Source organism: Cricetulus griseus, chromosome 7, assembly GCF_003668045.3.
Source record: "Cricetulus griseus strain 17A/GY chromosome 7, alternate assembly CriGri-PICRH-1.0, whole genome shotgun sequence".
Lineage (NCBI taxonomy): Eukaryota > Metazoa > Chordata > Mammalia > Rodentia > Cricetidae > Cricetulus > Cricetulus griseus.
Window position 1 is genome coordinate 116,345,015 of NC_048600.1, and position 25,160 is coordinate 116,370,174.

At 44.8% G+C, this 25,160-nt stretch overlaps 1 protein-coding gene across 1 annotated transcript in view; it reads right to left on the reverse strand.

The window, feature by feature from the left end:
- Positions 1 to 18,007, reverse strand: part of LOC103158905 (ATP-dependent RNA helicase DHX8) — a 38,338-nt gene extending 20,331 nt beyond the window's left edge. The window contains exons 1-11 of the mRNA XM_027427924.1: positions 17,860 to 18,007; positions 12,586 to 12,671; positions 11,769 to 11,841; positions 11,348 to 11,433; positions 10,132 to 10,241; positions 9,373 to 9,768; positions 7,787 to 7,931; positions 7,492 to 7,695; positions 6,746 to 6,833; positions 3,903 to 4,000; positions 1,606 to 1,753 (exon numbers count right to left, since the gene is read on the reverse strand). Of these exons, the coding sequence (XP_027283725.1) occupies positions 1,606 to 1,753; positions 3,903 to 4,000; positions 6,746 to 6,833; positions 7,492 to 7,695; positions 7,787 to 7,931; positions 9,373 to 9,768; positions 10,132 to 10,241; positions 11,348 to 11,433; positions 11,769 to 11,841; positions 12,586 to 12,671; positions 17,860 to 18,007 (1,582 nt within the window). The remainder of the gene's footprint in view (positions 1 to 1,605; positions 1,754 to 3,902; positions 4,001 to 6,745; positions 6,834 to 7,491; positions 7,696 to 7,786; positions 7,932 to 9,372; positions 9,769 to 10,131; positions 10,242 to 11,347; positions 11,434 to 11,768; positions 11,842 to 12,585; positions 12,672 to 17,859) is intronic.
- Positions 18,008 to 25,160: the final 7,153 nt, after the last annotated feature.

Below are 25,160 nucleotides of genomic sequence, written 5' to 3' on the forward strand. Positions count from 1 at the left end.
AAATAATGAGCAAGATAAAGACAATTTTTGGGTACTCTAAAAATTGCAAAAATGTTACAAATTTGATGGCAAAAACATCCATAAAAATACACTTCAGTCTCACAGGCAGGAGAGACTGCTTAATTTGCTCTCCAGAGGACCACAGCACCCAAGTTGGGTGGCTCACAACTACTATAACCAGCACTAGGAGGTCCAGCACCTCTAGCTCTGTGGGTACAGACACACACACAGACACATAACTTAAAATAATAAAATAAATCTTTAAATAATACATATGTAAGTTTGAGATAGGATCACATAGTAAGACCCCCCCAAACACACACACACACACACACACACACACACACACACGACACCTAAAACTATCTACAAAGTCCTAGCCTACCAATCTTGCCTCATCCCTTGCCACCCAGAACATCACAATATTCCATCCACACAGACTTCCTAAAGTCTTGTCTAATGCAAAGCTGTTAAACAGGCTACTACTCCCTTGCCTCCACATACTCTATAAAAGATTAGGTTCTAGCCAGTCATGGCAGCTCAAACCTGCAATTCCAGTACAAAGGAGGTTAAAGCAGGATTGTTGCAATTTTTAGGGCTAGCCTGAGCTACATGGTAAGTTTAAAGTCAGCCAGAACTACATAATTAAACTCCTTCTTTAAAAAAGCTAGGCATTTGATCCCAGCACTCAGGAGGCAGAGGCAGGTGGATCTCTGTGAGTCCGAAGCAAGCCTGATCTACAAAGCTAGTTCCAGGACAGGCTCCAAAGCTACACAGAGAAACCCTGTCTCAAAAAACAAAACAACAAACAAACAAACAAAAAAATCAGGGCTAGAGAAATAGCCCTGATTAAGGGCACTGACTGCTATTACAGAAGACTCAAGTTACATTCCTAGCACCCATATGGCGGTTCACAATTATTTGTAACTCTCGTCTCAGGGGATCCAAAGTCCTCTTCTGACCTCCATGGGCACCAGGCACACACAAGGTGCAGAGAGATAACATTCAGGCACCACACTCCTACACATTTAAAATACAAAAAACAAAACAGGGGTTGGAAAGATGGAACTCAACCCAAGTTCAGTTCCTGGCACCCATATTAGGTGGCTTACAACTGCATGTAAGGAGATCTGGTGCCCCCTTCTGGCCCCCAAGGACACCTGTAAGCATGTGGCATTCATACATACATTTAAATACACACAAAAGACTATCTTTTTGTTCTTTGCTGTTGTTTTTGGCATTGGATCTAATATAGCCCAGACTGTTCCAATATAGCTGAAGTTGGCCTTGAACTCTTCCCCCACCCCCTCAATACAGGGCTTCTCTGTGTAGTCCTGGCTGTCCTGGAACTTGTTCTGTAGACCAGGCTGACCTCAAACTCACAGATCAGCCTGCCTCTGCCTCCCACGTGCTAGGATTAAAGGTGTGTGCCACCACCACTGACTAAAAATAATTAAAAAAAAAAAAAATCTATGAATAGGCTCTAATGTAAAAGGGAAACTGAGCCTAAATTTTCACTTTGTGTCTGCAGTATCAACACTGTTTTATATATATACAAAGCCTCCATTTTATTTTTTAAAAAAGGTCCACACTCCAGAGCCTTACCATCAGGCAGAGGATCAACCCAGTGTTTATTGAGTCCCATGGGTATAGAATCCATCTCAGCTTCCCTCTGGGCCTGCTTCAGTTCCCGCCTTTCCTTGGCCAGGGCACTCTGCATCATGGCTGCTTGGGAGAGTGAGCCATCTGGGTTCTAAAACAACAGAGGGAAAAGCAACATGCACTGAGTATCTAGGAGAAGGTGGACGGTTAGCTGGATGCAGTGCTGTTCACCTTCAATGCCAGCACTTGGGAGATAGAGGAAGGTGGATCTCTGAGTTCAAGGCCAGCTTGGTTTACATAGTGAGTTTCAGACCAGCCAAGGCAACAAGATTGAGACTCTGTCTAAAAATACAGAAAAGGACAGATGGTTGAACTACTGTCTTTTAAAACATGAGAAGGAATAAAGTTCACATCAATGTCTCAGGCTACATGAAAGAAATGGATCATCTGTACCACATACAAATAAAATTAAAAATCAGTGAAAGAAGTTTTAGCTTGAAGATGAGAACCCTTAGAACCTTAGAGGGACAATGCCACTTTTAAACACATAAAGGCCAGAGGAAATGGCGGGAGCAAGGTGTTTAGATGTTTAGACTGATGAAATCCTAGAACTCCAGAGGCTGAAAAGGAGGATCCTGGGAGTTTGAGAGGCCATCCTGGGCTACATAACCAGTACCAAGCTAGCCAGGGTTATGCAGTGAGACCTTGACACGAAGAAAAAAAAAAGAAAATTAAAACAAGGGGGGGGGAGATATGATATGATACTGGGGAGATGTCTCTCAGTGAGTAAAGTGCACGCCCCGCAAGTGTGAGGGTAAGGGTCTGAGTTCAGATGCTCAGAGCCCACACAAAGCCAGGAATAGCAGTGTACACCTTCGTAATCTTAGCATTTCTACAATGAAATGGGAAGTAGAGACAAAAAAAATCCTGAAGCACAGGTGATGGGGGAAGTGCTTCTGTGTATGTGTTGTCTTACTTGATGATAAATAAAATACTGTTTGGCCAATGAGGTAGCAAGTTAGACGGGACTAGGAGTCAAAGAGGATTCTGGGAAATGTAGTAGAGAAGTGGTGATCCAGGCAGGAAGTGACATAGAAAGGAGACTCATATTTAAGCAAGGACAAACAGGAAGTGTCCCTCTTTTCCCTCTCTCACTTCCTCCAGAGGCGCTATGTGATCCACCGGCAAGAGAGGGTGCCAGCGGAAGGCACCCTCTATAAGTCTTATAAAATACATAGATTTAAGATAATTAAGACTGAGCTAACAGATGAGAAATCCTAGTCACTGGCCAAGCAGCATTGTACCTAATACAAGTCTCTGTGCATTAATTTGGGCCCTAACTCGGCGGGCAGAACTCAGGCAGCTGGCAGTGACCGCCCACGTGGCGGTAGGGCTCAGGCGGCTTTTGCCTGAAAGATTTATCACAACACTAAGGACCAGCTGGCCTGGTGTACTCAATGGTGAAAGAGACCCATCTCAATCAAGGTGGAAGGTGAGGACTGTCGCTTCAAGTTGTCATCTAACTTCCCTATGTGAACTGTGTTACAGCCATATGCCTGTACTGTACACAAAGTGTACATACGTGCAAACAGAGACTGGGGGGTGGAGGGAAAGGAATGGGAAAAAAATTCCATATCACCCTAAGAACTAAAGTTCAGACCAGTACAAGTGCTTCAGACAGAACTAACGATCAGATTCATCATGCTTCCTTACAAATTAGTGAATTCCCCATCACTAACAATGCAAGCAGTTATGAGACCACATGAGAAGAACACTGGAAGACTGTAACAGTGGATTACAGCTGGATGTGGAGGCTCACACCTACTGTCCTACACTCTGGAGGCAGAGGCAGGTAGAGATCTGAGAGTTCCAGGCCAACCAGGGCTCCATGGTAAGACCTTTTCTCAAAGAACAAACAAACAAACCACCAATATGAGCTTATATATATGGGCTTGCTGAGGTGGCAGACCTTCAAGATAATCTTTTCCACACAAAAATTTTTGAGGATTCTGGTTTGGATTCCTGCAGTTCTGCCCTGCAGGGCCCCAAAGATACAAGCCCTAAGTCCTCAACAAAGCAACAATGGCAGAGCAAGCATGTCTATTTATCTCTGCTTTCTCTCAAAACACAGTAATGTATACAGACAAAGGCTAACAGGCAAAGCAACAGAGCTGAGCCCCTCTCCATTTACAAGACCCTGGCTACCAGGTAGACAGCCTGAACCCTGCTGACACGGTTGGTGCTATCACTTCAAGAGAATAAGCCAGTGGAGATTCCCAGGCAAAGCCCATTCTTCCCACCTTAACGATCTTGATGGGGCTCATGTCCATGCTCTGCTTCGTGTGCCCTCTCAGGAATGGAGGCTCCTCCTCAACCAGCTCAATTTCGAGATCTTCATCTAAAAGCCCACCAAAAAGAATTAGCCATAAACAAGACAGAAATGACCAATCATTTTCATTAAAACAATTCAGGGCTGAGGAGATGGCTCAGTGGTTAAGAGCACTGGCTGCTCCTCCAGAGGACCCAGGTTCAATTCCCAGCACCACATGGCAGCTCACAACTGTCTGTAACTCCGAGGTCTGACACCCTCACATAGACATACATGCAGGCAAAACACTGGTGCATATAAAAAACAAAACAAACAACAAAAAAACAATTTCAAGCTGACAAGATGGCTTTGCAGGTACCTGAGTTCAATCCCTGGAACCCACATGGTGGAAGGAGAAAACCAAGAACTGCAAGCTGTGCTCTGAAAGCTGGGCACTTATGCACAGACAGTCAGTCACATGCATGAACAAATGCATACATACACACATTCATACACATAAATAGCTTCCCTAGATTGGCAGGATGCATTCGTGTGTAAAGTCACGTGATGTTCTGCGTTTGGTCCCCAGGACCCAATGGTAAAAGGACAAACCAACTATGGCAAGATGTCCTGCCTGCCTTCCACATATGGGCCATGGCACACATGCATGTGCATGCACACAAATACATCTATACATACACACAAAACAAGTAAGTAAATGTAATTTTCTTTAAAAATTTAAAAAAAAAAAAGCTTCCCAGGTCAAAGAAGTACAAGTGAAATTCTACCACAGGTGGCTGCTCTCCTTCTAGGCCCCTCAGCCACTTCTAGGGCATTTCTACTCCAGCCCAAAGACTGATTAGAACTGCTTTCAAAAGAAGCCACTCCTGTGGGAGAATACTGTCCTGATATTCTAGATGGCATTAGGATATCTGCCACCCAACTTAATTAAGGGATAATTTTCCCCCATTTGTGAGACAGTCTCACCACGTAGCCCAGCCTGGTCTTAAACTTGTAATGATCCTGCCTCAGCCTTGAGTGCTGAGGTGACAACTGTGACCATCACATCTAGCTTTTCTACATGTTGAAAACTAAAAGGTCTTATACACATGCACTAACAGGCAAATTTAGGAACTTCATAATATTCTCACTCATAAAGATGAAAAGGAAGGAACAAAAATAAAAAAAGAAACAAAAAAACACAGAAAAATAATAAGAAAAAAAAGATGAAAAGGGCTGTAGCTCAGTGATAGTAGCTGCTAGTACACAAGGCCAAATCAATCCCTACCACCAATAAAAAAAACACTATATACAGATTTACCAGGAGTGGTAGCACATGTCTGTAAATGAAGTAATGGTTCAGTGGTTAAGAGCACTGAATGCTCTTCCAGAGGACCTGCGTTCAATTCCCAGCACCCACATGATGGCTCACAACTACCTATAACTCCAAGATCTAACACTCTCACATAGATATGCATGCTGGCAAAACACCAATGCACATAACAGTAATAACAACAACAACACACAATCCCAGAAACTATATATATGGGAAACCGTAACCACGCCTGCTATGGGCTGGCTACGCCTGTGGGGCGTGGTCAGGGTGATGTAGGGAAGGTTTAAGAGTGAGGGACGAGCATGTGGAAGGCCCCTTCTTCTGTTTCATCTTCGGCTTGCTGTGCTTACCACTGCCCTGCCTGCTGGCTAGACCACTCTGTAAGTAAAGCTTTTCCCTAATAAATACCTGTATATTTTTACCTGGCTCTGTATTGGTAATCACCACAGTGTGTGTGTGTGTGTGTGTGTGTGTGTGTGTGCATCTAAAGTAAAGTAGAAAAGTTGGGTATTATGGCACATGCCTATAATCCCAGCACTAGGAACACTAAGATAGGAAGATCAAAAGTTGCCAGGCAGTGTTGACACATGCCTTTAATCCCAGCACTCAGGAGGCAAAGGCAGGTGGATCTCTGAGTTTAAGGCCAACCTGGTCTATAAGGCAAGTTCCAGCAGCCAGGGCCACACAGTGAAAACCTGTCTCAAAAAAAATTTAAACACACACACACACACACACACACACACACACACACACACACACACACACACAAAGAATCCAGTCTATCCTAGACTACATGAGATCCCATGCCAAAAAAAAAGAAAGGATGAACAACAAATTTATATGCAAATTACTCCAAGGCAATGAACCAAATAAAATGTAACTCTAAGTAACCTAGATAAACACTAAGGAATAGTAGCTCAGCAATTTAGAGCACTTGTTTCTCTTGTAGAGAAATACATATGTTACATATGCAGGTTTGAGTCCAGCACCCACATGGCAGTTCACAACACTAATTCCAGTTCCAGGGAATCTGATTTCTGGCCCTTTGCTGGCCTCCCCAAGCACTGCAGCTTTAATCTCAGCAGGTGGCAGGTGGATCTTTGAGAGTTCAAGACCACCTGGTCTACCTATCAAGTCCTAGAACAGCCAAAGCTACATAATAGAAAGACCCTGATCCAATAAATAAATGAATAAATAAATAAACAAATAAATAGTGAGATAGATAAAATATATACACATACATATAATAATAATAATAATATAATAATCTCTTAAAAATATTTTTAAAAAATGGTACTGGACCCCAAGAAAAGCAAATGAGTTTAGCAGGTACACTGACTATTTAAACAAGTGCTTCTGCCTATCCAGAGGTGAGTGGTGACCCCAGGGAACAAATGACAAATACCCACTCAGTTAAACCATAAACAGCCTTACTCTAGTGACACAATCTGCCAGTCACTCTCCCAACCCCCCATCCATCGAGTCAAGCGGAAGACTACCTTCTTCATCATCCACCTTAGGGAGAATGCCAGTCTCTTCATCAAAGTCTGGAAACTCTTCTTTGGAAAGCACATTGGCAGCAATCATCTAGCAAAGGACAGAGGCAGCATTCGTAACTAAGACCTGGAGCTAGGAGCAAGACTCTTTCTCAGTGTTAACTCCAGAGACTTCACACAAGGAAAACAAACTGTCTTCTCCTGGAAACCAGCGTATCAGAGTCAAGAATGAGGCACACATCCATCCCCAGGGAACAGCATGACATGGTGCTGAAGGCACGGGCTCAGGGGTATTGTCCCCAAGAAGGGTTACTAGGCCTTCCCTTTTGGCCACAGCCCCTAGCACACAACGATCATGTGGCATGTAGCCCTACAGTTACTTATTTAATACTGTCTCTGACGCACTGGACAATGAGTTCCCTAAGGACAGGAACTATGAAATACTGTCATTGCAGCCCTAATGCTCGACACACCATCACTCTAATGCTCACTGAAGAATGAAGAAAATAACAATGAAGTCAAAATTACAATTACCACAATCTAGGTGCTAAGTTTCAACTCTGTTCACTCTGCTAATCCCACCCTGCCATCACGGGCCCTGGTGGACAGATTAAGGGCACTGAGGCACACTAGGTACAGTAACTTGGCTCACACAACTAGTCAGTGGACAGAAGCCACCACGGGTTGTCGTGTCTAGGCCCACACCCCTAACCACCACGCTACATGCTGAATGCCTCTGAGACCCCAACCTGCTTGATCTCCCACTTCTCAGGGTCAGAGATCCGGGTGAGCCGCTTGCGCTCCAGTGAGTCGTCTTCTACTTCAGGCGCACTGACGAGGGAGAGGTGAGTGGGTCTGTCAGGGTTCCGCATTGACGTCTCTTCGTTGGTCTCCCCGACAAGATTTCGACGTCGATTTGGGTTTAGATCCTCTCCTGTTTCTTGATCCACATCCTAGAGCACAATAACAAGGATGGTGTTCATTTGCGGTCTTCCGACACACCCCGGGCCATCAGCTGTGGAAACAACTGGACATATCACCCACCTTCATGCTCAGGCTGGTCTTGGTCCCAGTGAAGGACAGTACTTTGACCTTCACCCTCTGGCCTTTGCTCACAACATCAGCCACATTGGCCACTCGGCCTTCCCGTCGAAGCTCAGAGATGTGCACCAGGCCTTCCCACCGCTTCCTGAGAGAAAGTCAGACACTTCTGGAATATGTCTAAACATACCTTTCCCCTAACTACTTCTACTCCTACTGGGATTGCACAAGTCTTCCCAGGCCTGAAACCTTTGCCTGAGGAGGTAAGTCGGGAAGATGTGAACTGCAGTCCAGCCTGGGACACATACTACATACACTTTGTCTCAAAAAGATAAGGAAGATGGCACAGTCAGTAAAGTACGTGTTGCACAGGCATGAGGCCCTGAGTCTGGATCCCCAGCACCCACAAAAAAAAGCCATTGGGGCATACAGGCATACTCATACACATAAAATAAAAACAAATACATCTTTAAAAAAAAAAAAAAAGCCAGACCAGAACTGTAGCACATGCCTTTAAATCCAGCAAAGGCAAGCAGATCATGCTAACCAGGACTATGTCTCAAAAAACAAAACAAAACAAAACAAAACACAGATGCAACAGTGTATGCCTTTAATTCCAGCCTTGGGAGGCAGTGACAAGAGGATCCCTAGAGCTTGCTAGCCAGCCAGTCTAGCAACCTCATCAGCAACCTCAGGGTCAGTGAGAGACCCTGTCTCAAAAGCTAAGGTAGAAGCTGGGTGTGGTGGTGCACGCCTTAAATTACAGCTCTCAGGAGGCAGAGGCAGGTGGATCTGAGTTTGAGTACAGCCTGGTCTACAGAGATAGTTTCAGGACAGCCAGGGTTACACAGAGAAAGCCTAGCCCAAAAAAACAAAACAAACAAAAAAGCTAAACTAAGGTAGAGTGCAGTTAGGCAGACATCCAACATCAGTATCATGTTCACCCTCATATACAGGCACACACGTTCACACATGAACATGGACACATGCCTATAACACACACATATGAGGAGGAGGAGGGGGAGGAGGAGGAGGGAGGGGCTTAAGCTCACAAAGCAGCACCAGGAAGTTGGTCAAACAATGAGATAGTGTTAGCATTGCAACTCTTCCAAAAGAAAAGATTCTGACTGAGGGGGAAGGGAGAGGTCAGTCTCAACTGTCACAACCAGCAAAGGGAAGATCTGATTGCAGAGGAAGAAATAAATGGATCTGGGACATTTCAAAATCAAAAAGAATCTAAGGCTAAGAATGTGGCAGGGAACTTGCCTACTATACTCAAGGTCCTAAATTCAACAGAGGCTGGACATTGTGGCGCACACCTTTAATCCCAGCAATTGGGAGGCAGAGGCAGGAGGATCCCTGTGAGTTTAAGGCCAGACTGGTCTATAGAGAATTTTAGGACAGCCAGGGCTGACAGACTCCACCTCAAAAACAAAATATAATTTTTAAAATAACAAAAGTAAAATTTTGTAAGAGCCCTGGTATACCTGAATGACTAGAGAGCAACTGTTCACAGCTTCTGAGACTATGAACACACACTCCGACCTCAGCAGTAAAAGACGTTTTGCAATACTGATGTGAGAGAGTACCTTAGGCCCTCCAGCTGCACAAAGCAACCAAACTGCATGATGCTGGTCACTTTGCCATTGTAAATGTCCCCAATGGCAGGCTCTTCAGGGGGCGGGCGGTCCACATGCTTATCCCGCCATCTGTCCAGATTCCTCTCGCCATACTTCTCCCGGTCTTTCCGGTCTTTGAAGGGACTTTGACTTCTGCTCCTGGACCGGTATCTGGACTTCCCCTTAGTCCTCTCCCGGGTCCTGGAATGTGACCGAGAGCGGGATCGGTGTCTCCGCTTATGGTCTCTATCTCTATCTCGTTCTCTGTCTCGTTCTCTATCTCGCTCTCGGTCCTTGTCTCGGTCCCTGTCCCGGTCTCGGTCTCTGTCTCGGCTCCGACTCCTCTTCTTCTTCTTTGTCCTGTCCCTAATAAATCAACAAGTACCTGTTTGAAAAATAAATCAACCCAATTTCACCTCTGCACCTCCAAGCACCCAGCACAGTGCCACTATGTGTAAGCTAGGCACCCTCTAACTGCTGACCTGGACAGGAGTCTCAATAACCACCACATCCCCACAGGCCAGGAATGACCAGGCCACAGACAGAGTTGGCGTCCTTAGCTCCAATTTCTACTTCTGAGCACCTTTTTGGCACGGAGCAATGAAAACCCAATCTAGTACACAGCCAGTTACTACACTTGCCCCAGGGTTTGCTTAACAGGTCTTCCGTTTCAACTGTCACAGTACACTAAATATGCAAATGAACAGGACAAGGACATGAGGGACAAACCTGTGCTCAGTGTCTTTCTGTTTCTCTTGGCCTGCTGCACTGGGCATTAAAGCTTCCAGCTCTTTCAAGACATCCACAGCGACTTTCACATCTTCCTCATCCAACATGGTCTGCAAGGTCAGAGGTCAGCAAAGTGATGAGAAGGAGAAAAAGAAATCTGCCCACTGCCATATCACTAGCCTGCAGAAGTCACCTCTTTCTTTTCAACATGATGTGGGCTCTGGGATCAAACTCAGGTTGTCAGGCATACTGACAATATCCTGGACTCAGCCAATTGAATATTGCAGGTTTCCCTGACTCCTTAAACCATAGGGCCTAGCACCTACTTACATGTACTTACATTGTATTGGGTGATCTAGAATTGATGTAAAACGTGAGAGGGTGCACTATGCTATATGCAAATATCACGCCCATTTTGCCTGAGGAACTTTGAGCATCAGATCTTGGTACACAGGGGTTCTGGAACCAACCCCCTGCAGATATCAGGGCACACTAGCACCCATTTGTTTACTGCCCGTCTCTCTTTCCCACTAGGCAGGCAACTTACATGCTAATTTCCTACTCCCCCTCCCAAAATAGCATACAATCTGTAAAAAGGCATAAAACCTTATCTGTTCTCTTTACTGTTACCTACCCGGTACTTAGGAGTAGTGCTTGGCACACAACAGGTCTGAAGAACCATCTTAGGCTTGAAAGCCATCTTATAGTAAAGATAAACTAGGTTCATTCCTGTTTATGATTAAACCTGTTTCTCAAACACTGGGATTTTTCTTTTTAAACAGTCTCTCTATATGGCCCTGGCTGTCCTAGAACTTGATATGTAGACCAGGCTGGCCTTGGACTCAGAGATCCTCCTGCCTCTGCCTCCCAAATGCTAAAATGAAAGGGATTCACCAGCATACCTATCCTAAAATAAAAATGTTATAAATAAAACATTTCAAAAATTACATCCTTTAACATTTAATACAGAAAAAATATTCTACTTTTGTACACTGGGCACCTTTGTGAGAATCTAAAGTCATTTCATATCCCTCACCACTGCTTCCCCAAGTCCCCAAGCTCATGGCCCTTGACTATCATTCTCTGGACCTTTGATTTATAGTCTTACTCCGAAAAACATCATACAACAGACAAGGTTAAAATTCACACTGTTGCTAAGGAGATGCAAAGAGACAGAGCACATGCCAGGGAAGACATTCCCCAAGAGAATCTGTACCCGCACTGAAGGGTTGTCTGGCTGGCAAAGGACAGGGAAGAGTTCCTTCAGCTTTTCCTTTTCAGTTTTGGGTTTAACAACTGGATCTGAGTTCATTGAAGAGCATGAAAGGGTTAAAAAAGAGAGAGAGATAGTTAATATTATTACTGGTTAATAAAAGAACTTCAACCTTAGTGTATCCAATGAGACACATTTACTATAATTCCTAGAAACAATTTAATTGTCTGAATCCAATGACGGAAAGCCCCAACAAGCTCTGTGCCCATGAGGGAAGGGAGGAAGACCTCAGTCCTCATTCAAATGTCTCAGAATCTGACCAGAGCATTCCCTTGCTTAGCAACAGCAGAGAGCACAGTGCATTGATGGGTAGTCAGCATCCAGCCCCCTCTGGAGGCTCAGCTCAGCTGGGAGCCCTGCTTACCTTTGCTAGTAGAAGGCTTAGCTGGAGGCCGCATGGTTTGTATGAGACGCAACAGGTTGCTAATAAGAGAATCCTTTGAAAACAGAAACATGAGACAGAAAAGGTCAGCCTCTGGATCCGTGACTAAATGTTACAGGGGAAGGCAAAGGATGTGCTGCAGGGAAGCGTGTGTGCACTTGAACTGAGTGACTAGAGCAGGAAAGCACGGAAGGTCACCCTGGGATAGCGTGAAGCTGGAGTAACAGTTTAGACCAATGGTTCTCAACCTGGCGTTGAGACCCCTTTGGGGTCAAATGACCCTTTCACAAGGGTCACCTAAAATCAGAAAACACAGACAATTACAATGTAATTCATAACAGTAGCAAAACTACAGTCATAAAGGAGTAATGAAAATAACTTTATGGCTGGGGGTCACCACAACATAAGGAGTTGTATTAAAGGGTCGAATTATTAGGAAGGTTGAGAACCATTGGCTTAGACCATGCCCAGATAGCATTTTATTTCCCATCTTTTAAAACTGCCTCCAAAACCTAGACTCTTGTTCCTGACTTCCTGAGTACAAAACAAAAACACAGACCTCCTCAGAGACTTAATGATGGAAATCCTCCTGCCTCCTTCTAGGAAAGCATCCTGGAAATCCAGCTCCCTCACAAGCATGGCACATTACACATTTGATGGCTTATTAATTGGTATGTACAAACTTCTCCTTTCTACTTGAAAATCCTTTAGTCCTATCAAAATCTAAACTCAGTAGCAACACCAAAACAAAGAGGAGGGGGGAAAAAAAAAAAACCAAAGGATCTTCAGATATACATACTGTGAATTCTGCACCATTTTTGACCAGAGAAGCCTTGAAAGTATCAAATGTGGTATTTTTCTCAGCAAGACTGATCACAAATTCAGCTGTAAATGGAAAAAAAAAAAATTAAAGAATTAAAAATGGGGACTCCATCCAGAAAATGTTTTAAGTATGTTAAAAACTGATCAGATCACCCAATTGTCTTAAAAACTACAATTTACTTAGAACAAAGAAAAAAATCTATTTTTTGAAATAATTTATTTTATGGGTGTTGTGGTTTCTCCCAACAAGAGTGGCACTATTAAGAGGTGCATGTGGTTTTGTTGGAGTGGGTGTGGTCTTGTTGGAGGAAGTGTGTCACTGTGGAGGCGGGCTTTGGAGTCTCATATATGCTCAAGATACCACTCATTGTTTCAATTCACTTCCAGTTGCCTGTGCAAGACATAGAACTCTCAGCTATCTCTTCAGCACCATGTCTGCCTGCACACCACCATGTCCCACCATGATGATAATGGACTGAACCTCTGAACTGTAAGCCACCCAATTAAATGTTTTCCTTTATAAGAGTTGCGTGGTCATGGTGTCTCTTCACAGCAATAGAAATCCTAAGACAGGTGTTTTGCCTGCACGTATGTCTGTGTACCACACTCATGCCTGGTGCCTGTGGAAGCCAGAAGAGGGTGCTGATTCTCTGTGACTGGAGTTACAGACAGTTGTGAGCCATCACATGGGTGTGGTTGCCAGAAATCTAACTCAGGTCCTCTGGCAGAGTAGCCCCTGCTCTTAGCCACTGAGCCATCTTTCCAGCCCCAAGAAACTATTTTTATTTAGTTTTTGAAGCTCAAGAAAAATTTTATTAGTGTTTGAAAGCAAACATCAGGGTATGCAAGCTGAAATTCCTGGCAACTGCTAGGGGAGGGAGATGAAAGCCGTGTCTTTTAGTTTAGGCATAGAGGTCAGAGAAACAGTGAGAAAGTCCAGAGCACCAGGGAAAGCAGGCTGAGGTTCTTGGCCAGTAGCTGAAAATAAGATAAGGAGAAAAAACAGCAAAAAACATGCTTAGTACCAGGCCACAATGTGAGTTCAGAAGGTACCCATTCCAGGTTCTTGTGTCCCAAGAAAGGACTGGATCGGGTATAGACATCAAAATAAAGACTAAATTGAAAGAGGAATATCAAGACTAGAAAAATGGCTCAGCAGTTATGAGCACTGGCTGCTCTTCCAGAAGACCTGGGTTCAATTCTCAGCACTTATATAGAGGCTTGAAACTGTCTGTAATTTAAGTTTCAAGGGGTTCAATGCCCTCTCCTGACTTCTACAGATAGTGCACAAAAGTGGTACACAAACATAGATGCAGGCAAAACATACACACCCCTAAAAATATTAAAAAGGAAAAACAGGCATAGTGGTACATACGTTTAATCCTAGCACTCAGGAGGGGAGGCAGATTGATTTCTGAGTCTGAGTCCAGTCTAATCTATTCTATATAGTGAGTTCTAGGACAGCCAGGACTACATAATAGAACCCTGTCTTAAGAAAAGAAAAAAAAAAAAAAAGAAAAGGAAAAAACACTCCTGGGAGTGGAAATGAACTACTGGGCAAGTAAAAAACGTCCCAAAGGAAGAAAATATAAATGGCTGAGATGAGATTATTCACATATTTTCTGGTGGGTTTTATAAATGAAAAGAAGATACAAAATGTTCAGCCAAGCTCTAGAATGCATTTAAACTGGGAAGATTGATTTGTCTCAGAGGGTACATTCTCTGTTATCATGCGCGCGCGCGCACACACATACATACATGTACATATACATACATATATACCATACATACATACATACATACATACATACATATACACACACACACACACACACACACACACACACACACACACACACACACACACGGGGTACACTTTCTAGAGTTCTAGAGTTTCTGGAAGGTTAGACCCAATCTATACGTAAGAAGTAAGAGATCAGCTAGCTATTACTAAATGATACAATCTTCAAGCTGAGCAAGTGTGGAGGTTTGAATGAGAATGGCCCTCATAGGCTCATAACTCTTCAGGAATGATTAGAAGGTGTGTGTGTGGGGGGGGGGGGTAGTTCAAAAGCTCGTGCCAGGACCTGTGTGTGTGTGTGTGTGTGTGTGTGTGTGTGTGTCTTTACCTGTGGATCAGGAGGTAAGCTCTCAGCTACTTATCTAGCATCATGCCTGCCTGCCACTACATTTCCTGCCATGATAATAATAGACTAACCCTTTGAAACTATAATCAAGCCTCCAATCAAACACTTTCTTTATAAGAGTTGGTTATGGTCTCTTCACAGATATGAAATGGCACCTAAGATAGTAAGTACGCATACATGCATGAGGATATGATTGGAGGCCAGAAGGCATCAGATTCTCTAGAGCTGCAGTTAGAGATGCTTACAAGCCACCTGATGTGAGTGTGGGAACGGAACTCAGGTCCCCTGCAAAAGCAGTGAGTACTCTTAACCAATGCGCCATATCTCCAGGCAGTAAAATTTTAAATTAAATACCAGCATAGGGGCTGAAGAGACGGCTCAACAATTTAAAGAGCACATCCTCTGCTTGCAGAAGACCTTACTTCAATTTCCAGTACCCACATCAGGAGGCTCACAACTGCTTGTAACTCCAGTTCCAGGGGATCCAACACACATGTGCACACCCCCACAAGCACACATATACATAGTTAGAAGTAAATCTTCAAAATATGTACTGGCATATATTCATCGTACATTATTAATGGGATGCCTTTATTGTACTTGGTTTTGTTGTTTTTGAGACAGAGTCATAACCCTGATTCACATACACACCCTGGCTACCCTCAGATTCCTATGTCTGACTTTGGAATTACTAATCATTCAGCCTCCACATCCTAAGACCTGAGACTGCAGGTGCCTGCCTAGCTGTCATTAACTTTTGATGACATTCAGAAAAAGCCAAATACCACCCAGCCACATGAACATAGCTTACAAATAATTACACGTTAATAAGAATGCCTATAGTTGCCAGACGGTGGTTGTGCATGCCTTTAATCCCAGCACTCAGGAGGCAGAGACAGGCAGAACTCTGTGAAATCTCTTACACAGAGAAACCTTGTCTTGAGGGGAAAAAAAAGCCTATAGTTAATACATTTTAAACCTTACTTGTCTGTCAAATACTGTTGTTTCCAATATTTTTACAACAACCTAAGTAGGCTGTTGCTATTGGCCTAATGTTTGAAATAGCATCCTACACAGTAATTGATGAAGCCAAGGTTGGAACCCAGGCAATATTGACTGCAACCAAATTCTTTAGAGAAAGGTAGAGAAAAAAATAAATGATACTTAGGGCACTATACTCAAAGAGCTAATCTCAAAGCTGGCAGCAGTACATTGACACTGATAGATTCATGTTAGAGCTCAAAGTGGTGATTTTGAATTTCCAGATTAGGAATGCTAAATTTGTACAAAATAGGCACACCTTGACTGGGAGAAAACATGACCTGAAATATACTAGCTGTGGAACATTTTAGGCACCATCTGCTAACCTAGGAAAAGAGGCAACATTCAATTTCACAAGTAAGAAAACAGTTCACTTGAAGTCCCAAACCTGACGCCTGTGGCCCCTATGGGTTTGTTCTGTCAGAGTTTTGTTGTTGTGTGCTTTATTATTTATTTTGGTAGTACTGGAGATAGACCCCACTGCCCCATGCATGCACTCTACCAATTCCCAGTTCTCCCAGACCTCTCATAAAACATCCCCTTCCCTGGAGTCCTCCACTTGATGACTTGACATAGTCATTTAAAAAGCTGTCTTGACAGACAGTGTTGATGTATGCCTTTATTCCCAGCAGTGAGGCAGAGACAGGCAGATCTCCTCTGTGAGTTTAAGGCCAGCCTGGTCTACAAAGCAAGTTTCAGGACCTCCAAGACTACACAGAGAAACTCTGTCTAAAAACAAAAACAAAAAACTGTGTTCATGGTTTGCTGGCCAACACCTTTAATTCCAGCACTATGAGAGGACGGCAGATGACTGTGAGTTCAAGGCCAGCTTGGTCTATATTTTGAGTTCTACACCTGAAAGGGATATACAGTGAGACACTGTCTCAATAAATAAATAGACAGATACACAGACAGACAGACTGGAGGGGAAATAGAGATAGCTCAGCAATTAAGAGCACTGGCTGCAGTTAGGAGGTGGTGTGGTATGCCTTTAATCCTAGCTCTCAAGAGGCAGAGGCAGAGGCAGAGGCAGGTGGATCTCTGTGAGTCCAAGGCCAGCTTGGTCTACAGAGTGAGTTTCAGGACAGCCAAGGTTACTACACACACACACACACACACACACACACACACACACACACACACACACACACACCCTGTGTGTTGGGGGGCAGGGGTGTTGGCTACTCTTCCAAAGGACCTTGGTTTGATTCGCAGAACCCACATGGCAGCTCACAACAATCTATAAATCCAGTTTCAAGGCATCCAAAGCCTTCTGAGGGCACCAGGCATGCAGCTGATACACAAACATACAGACAGACAAAACACACACACACATAAAATACTTGGGGCTGGAGAGCTGGCTAGCAGGTTAATAGCACTGGCTGCTCTTCCAGAGGACTCAGGTTCTATTCCCAGTACCCACAAGTTGGCCCACAATTTGTAATTCTTGTCCTAGGGGATCTGAAACCCTCTTCTGGCCTCTGCAGGCCCCTGGCACCCATGTGATGCAGACACACATGCAGACAAAAAACCCAACACATAAGGGTCATATATGATCTGGGTCCCTAGCCTTTCTTAATTTCTGTTTGGATTCTCCTAGTCACAGTTTGCCCCTAAACATCTAGTGACTGGTGTTTGATAGATAAGAGTATGTGAACAGCCAAAAACACAGCTGACTGCTGCCTTTGGGTAGCGAGAACCAAACACGATAACGCAGATGAAGAGCTACCCAAAACAGTATCTCGTGAGCTCCTAGAAAATACTGGCCATAACCACCACCATCATCTTTGCGGGGGCTGCTGCTATTGGTATTGTTAGAGCTGTATGACCACCCAGAACGGAAAAACAAAATCAAGCAGAGACGGTAGCCCCGGCCTTCATTGGCAGCTCTGAGACGTCGTTTCTTACAGCTCGGTCCAGACGGCTCCCAAGCAGAGGCCACTGCCGCCGGTTCCCGGAGCCCAAGTCACGGTGATAAACACACACACGAGGCCCATCAACCACTTTTCTCCTGCCTCCCTCGACCCCAAACTCAAAGGCCATAGGGACCTCCTTCAGCTCACCCAGATCCTTGTCGTTGATGCCCAAGTGATTGTCCAGCTCCGTGCAAACTTTCGACACCAAAGACAGGTACTCGAGTTTAGCGAGCTCTTCCGCGGGGCCGGGCTCCGAGACCATTAGGACCCCGGCAGCAGCCACGGCCACAGCCATGGCTACAACTTCCCTTCAGTCTCCTTCCGGTCGGCCAGAACGCGAAGTTACGGCTTCCACTTCCGGGTCGGCGCGCGTCTCTTTTGTTTACTGTGATTGAGAGCCACAGTATGAATCAGAGAGAGATCAGACAGAAGGGCCACACGCACTGAGTTACGCTGTGCGCTGCATGGCGCCCTCTATCGGGCGAGAGGACCTCTCCCGCTCTTAGGTTCCTAAACGTTCTCGCTCAGCGCGCTTCCGCACTGCGTCAGCAGAGGGCGACCGTGGCCTGTGCAAGGGGCCCCTCGAAGACGCACGCCGGAACCGTCTGCGCCTGCGCATTAGAATCTTGGCGGGATTGCGCAACAGACTGAACGAAACGCTTTGGGGAAGAGCAAAATTGACGTGCGTAGTCCCTCGTCGTCCCAGTTTGTGACCTGTTGTCAAGCCATCTCAAATGACCCTTCCACCAGCAGACGATAAATTCTGGTTTCTCTTCTGTAAGCGGGGACAATACGGTCTAAATGGCTTAGGTAAAGACTAAATGAAATAGCTATGCAAAGAGGCTGACCCACAGCAGGCACACTGCAAATGGTAGTTGCTATTACACCCCAAAGCTGACACAGTGTCCCGGTAAGGCTTGTCTCAGCACGCCTGTTGCCATCACCCTCAGTCCTCTCAGAACCTGTTTGCCTATATGTCAGCTATGCTGTGAACCTGAGGTCATGAATGCAGGTGTCCCAAAGTTACTTTTCCCTTTGGCAGAGCCTTAGAGTGCAAGTGAAGGGTTTCACGTATCACAACACTCTGTGTGAGAATTAAGGAAACTCCTCCCCCAAAGTGAACAGCCAAGAAAGAAAACGACTCCCCTGGGCTACTTTTTGCTGTGACTCCACTGCATTATTGTGTCTTTGAACTCTCTCCAGCACCTCAATGATAGAGTAAAAAAAATTGCAGGCAAGCTGGGCATGGTGGTGCTCTCCTTTAATCCCAGCTCTTGGGAAGCAGAAGCAGGCCAATCTCTGTGAGCTGGAAGTCAGCCAGAGCTACATAGTTAGCCAGGCAGGGGATTACCAGAGTAGTGGTTCTTGCTGCCTCCAGCAGCTCCGTGCTTCCAGGTTCCCGAGAACTTAGTACTATGCCATCTGAGTTCCTAATGCCTTCCCTTTTCTTCATCCTTTTCCTCAAAAACAGAATGGGAACGCCTGCCCTTGACGACATGCTCACCAGCCAGCATGGAGCTGAGATTTCAAGAGCTTATTCCACTTGACCCTCCTTTCTCTGTACCTATTTGCTACTAAAACTTCATATTTCTATCTAGCTGCACTTTTAACATTTAACAGGAAGAGTGGGGGATGGGGAGCTGGTGTTTGCTGAGTTGGTTGGTTTGGAAGGTCTATTGAGACAGGGCTTCTCCGTGTAACCTTGATTGTCCTGGAACTCACTAGTAAACCAGGCTAGCCTCTGCCTCCCAAGTACTAGGATTGAAGGCTTGTTCCACCACAGCCGGGCAGGAAACTGTTTTAAGAGCTCTGTCATTCAGGGAGGGGGTGGGGGTGGACACATCTTTAATCCCAGCACTTGGGAGGCAGAGGCAGGTGGATCTCTGTGACTTTGAGGCCATCTTAGTCTATGTAGTGAGTTCCAAGATAGCCAGAGCTAAAAGAAAAGACTCCATGTGGTACACGGCTGACAAATGCCAGGTCTTTGCAGGAGACAGAGGCAGCATGAGTTGAAGGGCAGCCTTAGCTACATGGTGAGTTCAAGGCCAACCTGCACTGCATAGCAAGAAAGACCCTATGAACAAAAAAGGGGGGCTATAGAATCATAACATGTAGTCACAGTAAATACTGTATGAGCTTTTAGAATTGTTTGGGGATTGTTGTATGCATGTCTCAATAGTAAACATAAGCAGAAAGATGTATTTCATTTTATTTTGAGTACTGGAGTTGTAGCTCAGTTGGTAGAGTGCTTGTTCAGCATGCAGGAAGCCCTGGGTGGGGCTGCAGAGATGGCTCAGTGGTTGGAAGTGCTGACTAGTCTTCTAGAGGACCTGGATTCAATTCCCAGCACCTACCTACATGGCAGCTCACAACTGTAAAAGTAGGAACCCTGAGGTGCAAGTGGCTAGGCCTCACCCCCAGACTATTCTAATGGCCATTTCCAACTCCTATAGATGCAAGTAGCCAAGCTCCACCATATGGGGGGGGGGGAGCCCCAGATCAGGCCACGAGATCCCACCAATCCCTGAGGTTGCCCCCAAATCAAGTCATAAAATTCCATCAATCCCAGGCCTGGAAAGCTCTCCCCACCCCTAGAAACACTATATAAAGCCTGCCTCCAGCTTAGTTCTTTGCTGCTTCTCTCCCAAGCAGAGGCAGCCACCCTCCTATGTTTTCTTCCAACAAACCTCTTGTGTGAGGTTTTTTTGTGTGGTGTGACTTTGTGGTATTCCTTGGCTCCTGACTACCAGGATACCTTTCCCCTCAGAGCTGTAACACTTACAGTATACAGAACAGTCTAAACATTTGTTCATGGAATCCAGCCCCCAACTCCCTATAAGACACATGGAGCCAAATGAGTTCAAAAGTGAGCCAAGGCCTGATAAAGATGGTTCAGCAGGCAAAGGTGGAAGGAGAGAACTGACAACAAGGTTGTGGCCTCTGAACTTCACTCCACCCCCCAACATACTCACACTAATAAGTCAATAAATAAGTTTCCTTAGCAAGTGAATGTAGGGCTGGTAAGACCATTCTGCAAGTAACTGTGTTGGCAGCACAAGCCTGAGCAACTGAGTTCCATTCCTAGAAGCCATGATTGAAGGAGAGAGCAATGCTTGATTCCGATTGTGCTCTTTGGTACACATGTATCTGCATTCACACACATCATCATCATCATCAACAACAACAAATATTTATTATGTGTACAATGTTCTGCCTGCATGTATGCCTGTGCACCAGAAGAGGGCACCAGACCTCATTATAGATGTTTGTGAGCCAACCTGTGGTTGCTGGGAATTGAACTCAGGACCTCTCTGGAAGAGCAGCCAGTGCCTCTGAGCCATCTCTCCAGCCCCTATCAACATTTTTTTAAGTGAATATAGCTGGGCATAGTGGCACACAGCTGCAATCTTAGCACGTGGAAGCTGTTAACTTTGCCTGACTGTCCTTCTTTCGATCCTTCCTTCCTTCCTTCCTTCCTTCCTTCCTTCCTTCCTTTCTCTCTTTCTCCTTTCTTCCCTCTCTCCCTCCCTTTATGATGAAGCCTACCAAGCTTGAGGCCCTGAATTTGAGATCCCTAGCACTACAAAGAAACTAAAGCAAATGGCCTATATGTAGTTATTACTGACTCATCACACTTGAGTTGAATAAGCATTATTACCAGGCTGTTAAGAAAGATGAGTGGGTAAAAAGTACTTGTGGCCAAGCCTGACACCCTGAGTTTGATCCCTGAGACTCACGTGGTGGTGAGAGTGAAGTGACTCCTGCAAACTCTTCCTCTGACCTTCACACACCATGGCATTTGCATGCCCACACCCATGCACACACAATAATAAATACAGTAAGAGCACTGCTCATGTAGGGCATGGGTTCAATTCCCAGCACCCACATCAGGTGGCTCACAAATGCCTGTAACTCCAGTTTCGGGAGATTAGTGTTGCAAAATGTCATATTAACTAGGCAAAGATGCACTGCATTTGTTTAATTATATAAAAATGTATTGCATTTGTTTCACCTTTCCTGCCTAAAGCACCTAATAAAGAGCTAAACAGTCAATAGCTAGGCAGGAGAGGGATAGGAGGGGCTTCTAGGCAGAAAGAATAAGTAGGAGGGGAAATCTAGGCTCCAGAGGAGGAACCATAAAGGAAGGAGGAGAAAAAGAGAGAGACGCCCAGGACAAGAAGCCAGGGAGACACCAAGCCAACCAGACACAAGAAGCAGTAAAAATAAGATACACAGAAGGAAGAAAGGTACAAAGCCCCAAGGCAAAAGGTAGATAAAGAGAAACAGGTTAATTTAAGTGTAAAGAGCTAGCCAGAAATGGGCCTAAGCTAGGCCAAGCATTCAAAACTAATAATAAAACCTCCATGTCATGATTTGAAAGCTGGTTGGTGGCTCTTAAAGAAGAAGCCTGGTACATATCTGAAACCCTTTTCTGGTCTCCATGGATGTCTGCATGAATATGGTGTAGACAAGCTCATGAAGGCATACACACATAGACATAGACTAAAAATGAAATTAAAACATGACTTCCTACCATTCTCCTCAAAGTGATAACAGTATTGCTTTGCTTTTCCATCCTCCCTCCTTCCCTGAAACTGAACCCAGAGCCTTGTGCTTATGAACTGTAACCAAACTGCATCCCCAGCCTCAGCTTTTGTTCCTAGACTGATATGTATGTTCAACCCTAACCCCAATTCTCACATTATTGCTGCTTTGTCCCAGATGCTGACATCTGGATAAGAATTTGGGGGTTGGAGAAGCAAAGAAAAAAAGTACTGAACCTCAAAGTGCTCCCCCACCCCCCACCCCCACCCTACCCCCCCACCCCCCACCCCCGTGGCCCTGAGATCCAGGAGATAGAACCTAACCAAGTATGTGTAGTTGGAAAATGGCGACTTTGGGGAAACTGGTGCGGAAAAGCTTTTCTGGCACTAAAACAAATAGTGTTGCTGTGATCGAGACAGCCCTGGCTTTTGGCCTTTTCTGCAGGTGTGAAACTGAGCTGCTGAGGAAAACACCCAGGTTTTAGAAGGCAAAATCAAAATCATTTGCCTCCAAGTGTGTGACTACCACCCAATAGTCATTGTCTCTAAGGCAGGGATGCTTCAAAAACATGGCCTGGCCCCACTGGAGAGCCTTTGAACTAGTCTGAGAGCAAGAATGACCTCAGCCCTTTCTTTCATCTAGGTACTCATGGGGAGAGACAGACTCCAGAGAAGTGAGCCATTTGTCACTTTACAACGGGTCCCCCTCAAATTATTCTCCAAATTGGAACCTATTTATCAAATTTATATTGAACATCTACTTTGTATCTAGGCACTGTGGTGTGTTGCTGATAGAATCCCGAGAGAGCTAAACCATAGTGGAAAACATCAAAAGAGAATTAGAATACTAGAAATGCCATACTTGGCCAAGGGAGCTTTCTGCAGAGCTGTGTTTATAACACAAGTCTGTCTGCTGCCTAAACACGAAGGCAAGTGATTGCAAGTCAGTAAAACACAAGCAGGTCTGTTCCCTGTCATCCGAGGGCAGCTGGGGCACAAGAGGGAGGAGCGGATCCTAGCCAGAACCATTCATCCCATCGCAATCCATTATTTATCTGTCTTATCTTCCAATGGCCAGGCGCAGCCTCGACTTTGCACAAAACATTCCTGGCCTAAAATTCTCTCTGTTCTTAGGCCATCAATAATAACAGATACTCTGGACTCTAAATCCATCCAGCTTTAGAGTGTTAGGCAAAAAACATTCCTCCTCAGCGGACCTTTTCTTTTGTTAAGCAGCCCCCAACCCCACCCCCCAAAACAGCAAAAAATAAAATGAAAAAAACGGACACTATGATATGGACTAGTTAAGAAACTGTGTGACTTTGTGGGTTTTCTCTCATACATGTACACCTTTAATCCCAACATTCAGGAGACTAAGGCAGGTGAGTTTTGCAAGTTTGAAGCCAGCCTGGTCTACACAGTGAGCTCTCAACTAGCCGGGGATTCATAGTGAGACCCTGACTTTTTGCTTGTTAGTGTCTGTTTTTCACAACAGGGTTTCTCTGTGGCCCTGGCTGCCCTGGAATTTGATTTGTAACCGTGCTGGCCTAGAACTCACAGAGATCCACCCATCTAGGCCGACTAAGTGCTGGGACTGAAGGCATGAGCCACCACACCCGGCTGAGACCCAGTCTTAGAAATAAAAACAAACTATATATTTCATATGTATCTGTAGGACATTAAAGTAAAAAGAGGAGAGTGAAAGAGAAGAAAGAGGTTTGAAGGAGAGGGACAAGACGGGGTAATGGAATACAGCTATCATTAAAGATAAGCACAAAGTATAATGAATGATTCATACGCAGATCCATATATGAAAATGTTACAGTGAAAACCTTTTCTTCACATGCTAACCAAAAATATGAGAGGGCTGGTAAGATGGCTCAGCAGGTAAAGACACACACACACACACACACACACACACACACACACACACACACACACACACACACACGAGGAAGGGAGGGTATGAGGGAAAATAGAGGCAGAGAGAAATTTTATTAGTTGGCATTGTGTCAAATGCCTCTTAGCCCAGCACTTGGGAGATGAAGTCAAAAGGATCAGGAGTTCAAGGTCATCCTCAGCCACAGAGCAAGGTTTTCATTTGCCTTTGTCTCCAATGTTCTTGTTTATTTTGTTTTTGAGACAGGTCTCATGTAACCCAGAGTGGCCTCTGACTTCCTATCTAGTTGAGACTGATCTTAAATTTCTGATCCTCCTGCCTCTACTTCCAGAGAGCTGGGATCACAACTGGGAACCAGCCATCAACTGGGTAATTTATGCTGTGCTGGGGTTTAAACACCTGGCTTCCTACAAGGCAGGCCAACAGGCGAACGACTGAGTTACAGTTCCCACATCAACACAAGGGTGAGGCCATCCAGGAATCCTGGACTCAGTGAAATGCTGTCTCAGAGAAACAAAACAACAACAAAGAAAGTGTGTTTCTTGTGCTGTCTACCTCTTCACTTTCTGTGGGAATCCTAAATCATTATTGCATATTTGTTTATGAAATTTTATATTTTGATCTCATAGGTTTGTTTGTTGTAGTGTTAAGATTGATTGATCCCAGGGCCTCCAGTTGGCAAGCATTATAACATTGGACTATAGTCTCAATCCCAGGTTTTCATGTTGTTTTTTTTTTTTTTCAAAAAGTTTATGCACATTAGTGTGTGGGGGGGGGGGTATTTAAATCAACATTACAGGTAGAAGACAAAGTAACTGCTTACATTTGGCTTTTTGCTCCGGGCCTCTAATGACATTTAGCCTCCCCATCTAGAGACTGGCTATTTTTGCAGCCTCTGGTTTTTGCTTGTGGTCATTTTCCTCGGGAGAGGGATACAACCCAAGCCACACCAACAAGTGAGTTCACGGGAAGAGGGAAAAAAGGCTGGACTTGTGCTGACCTTC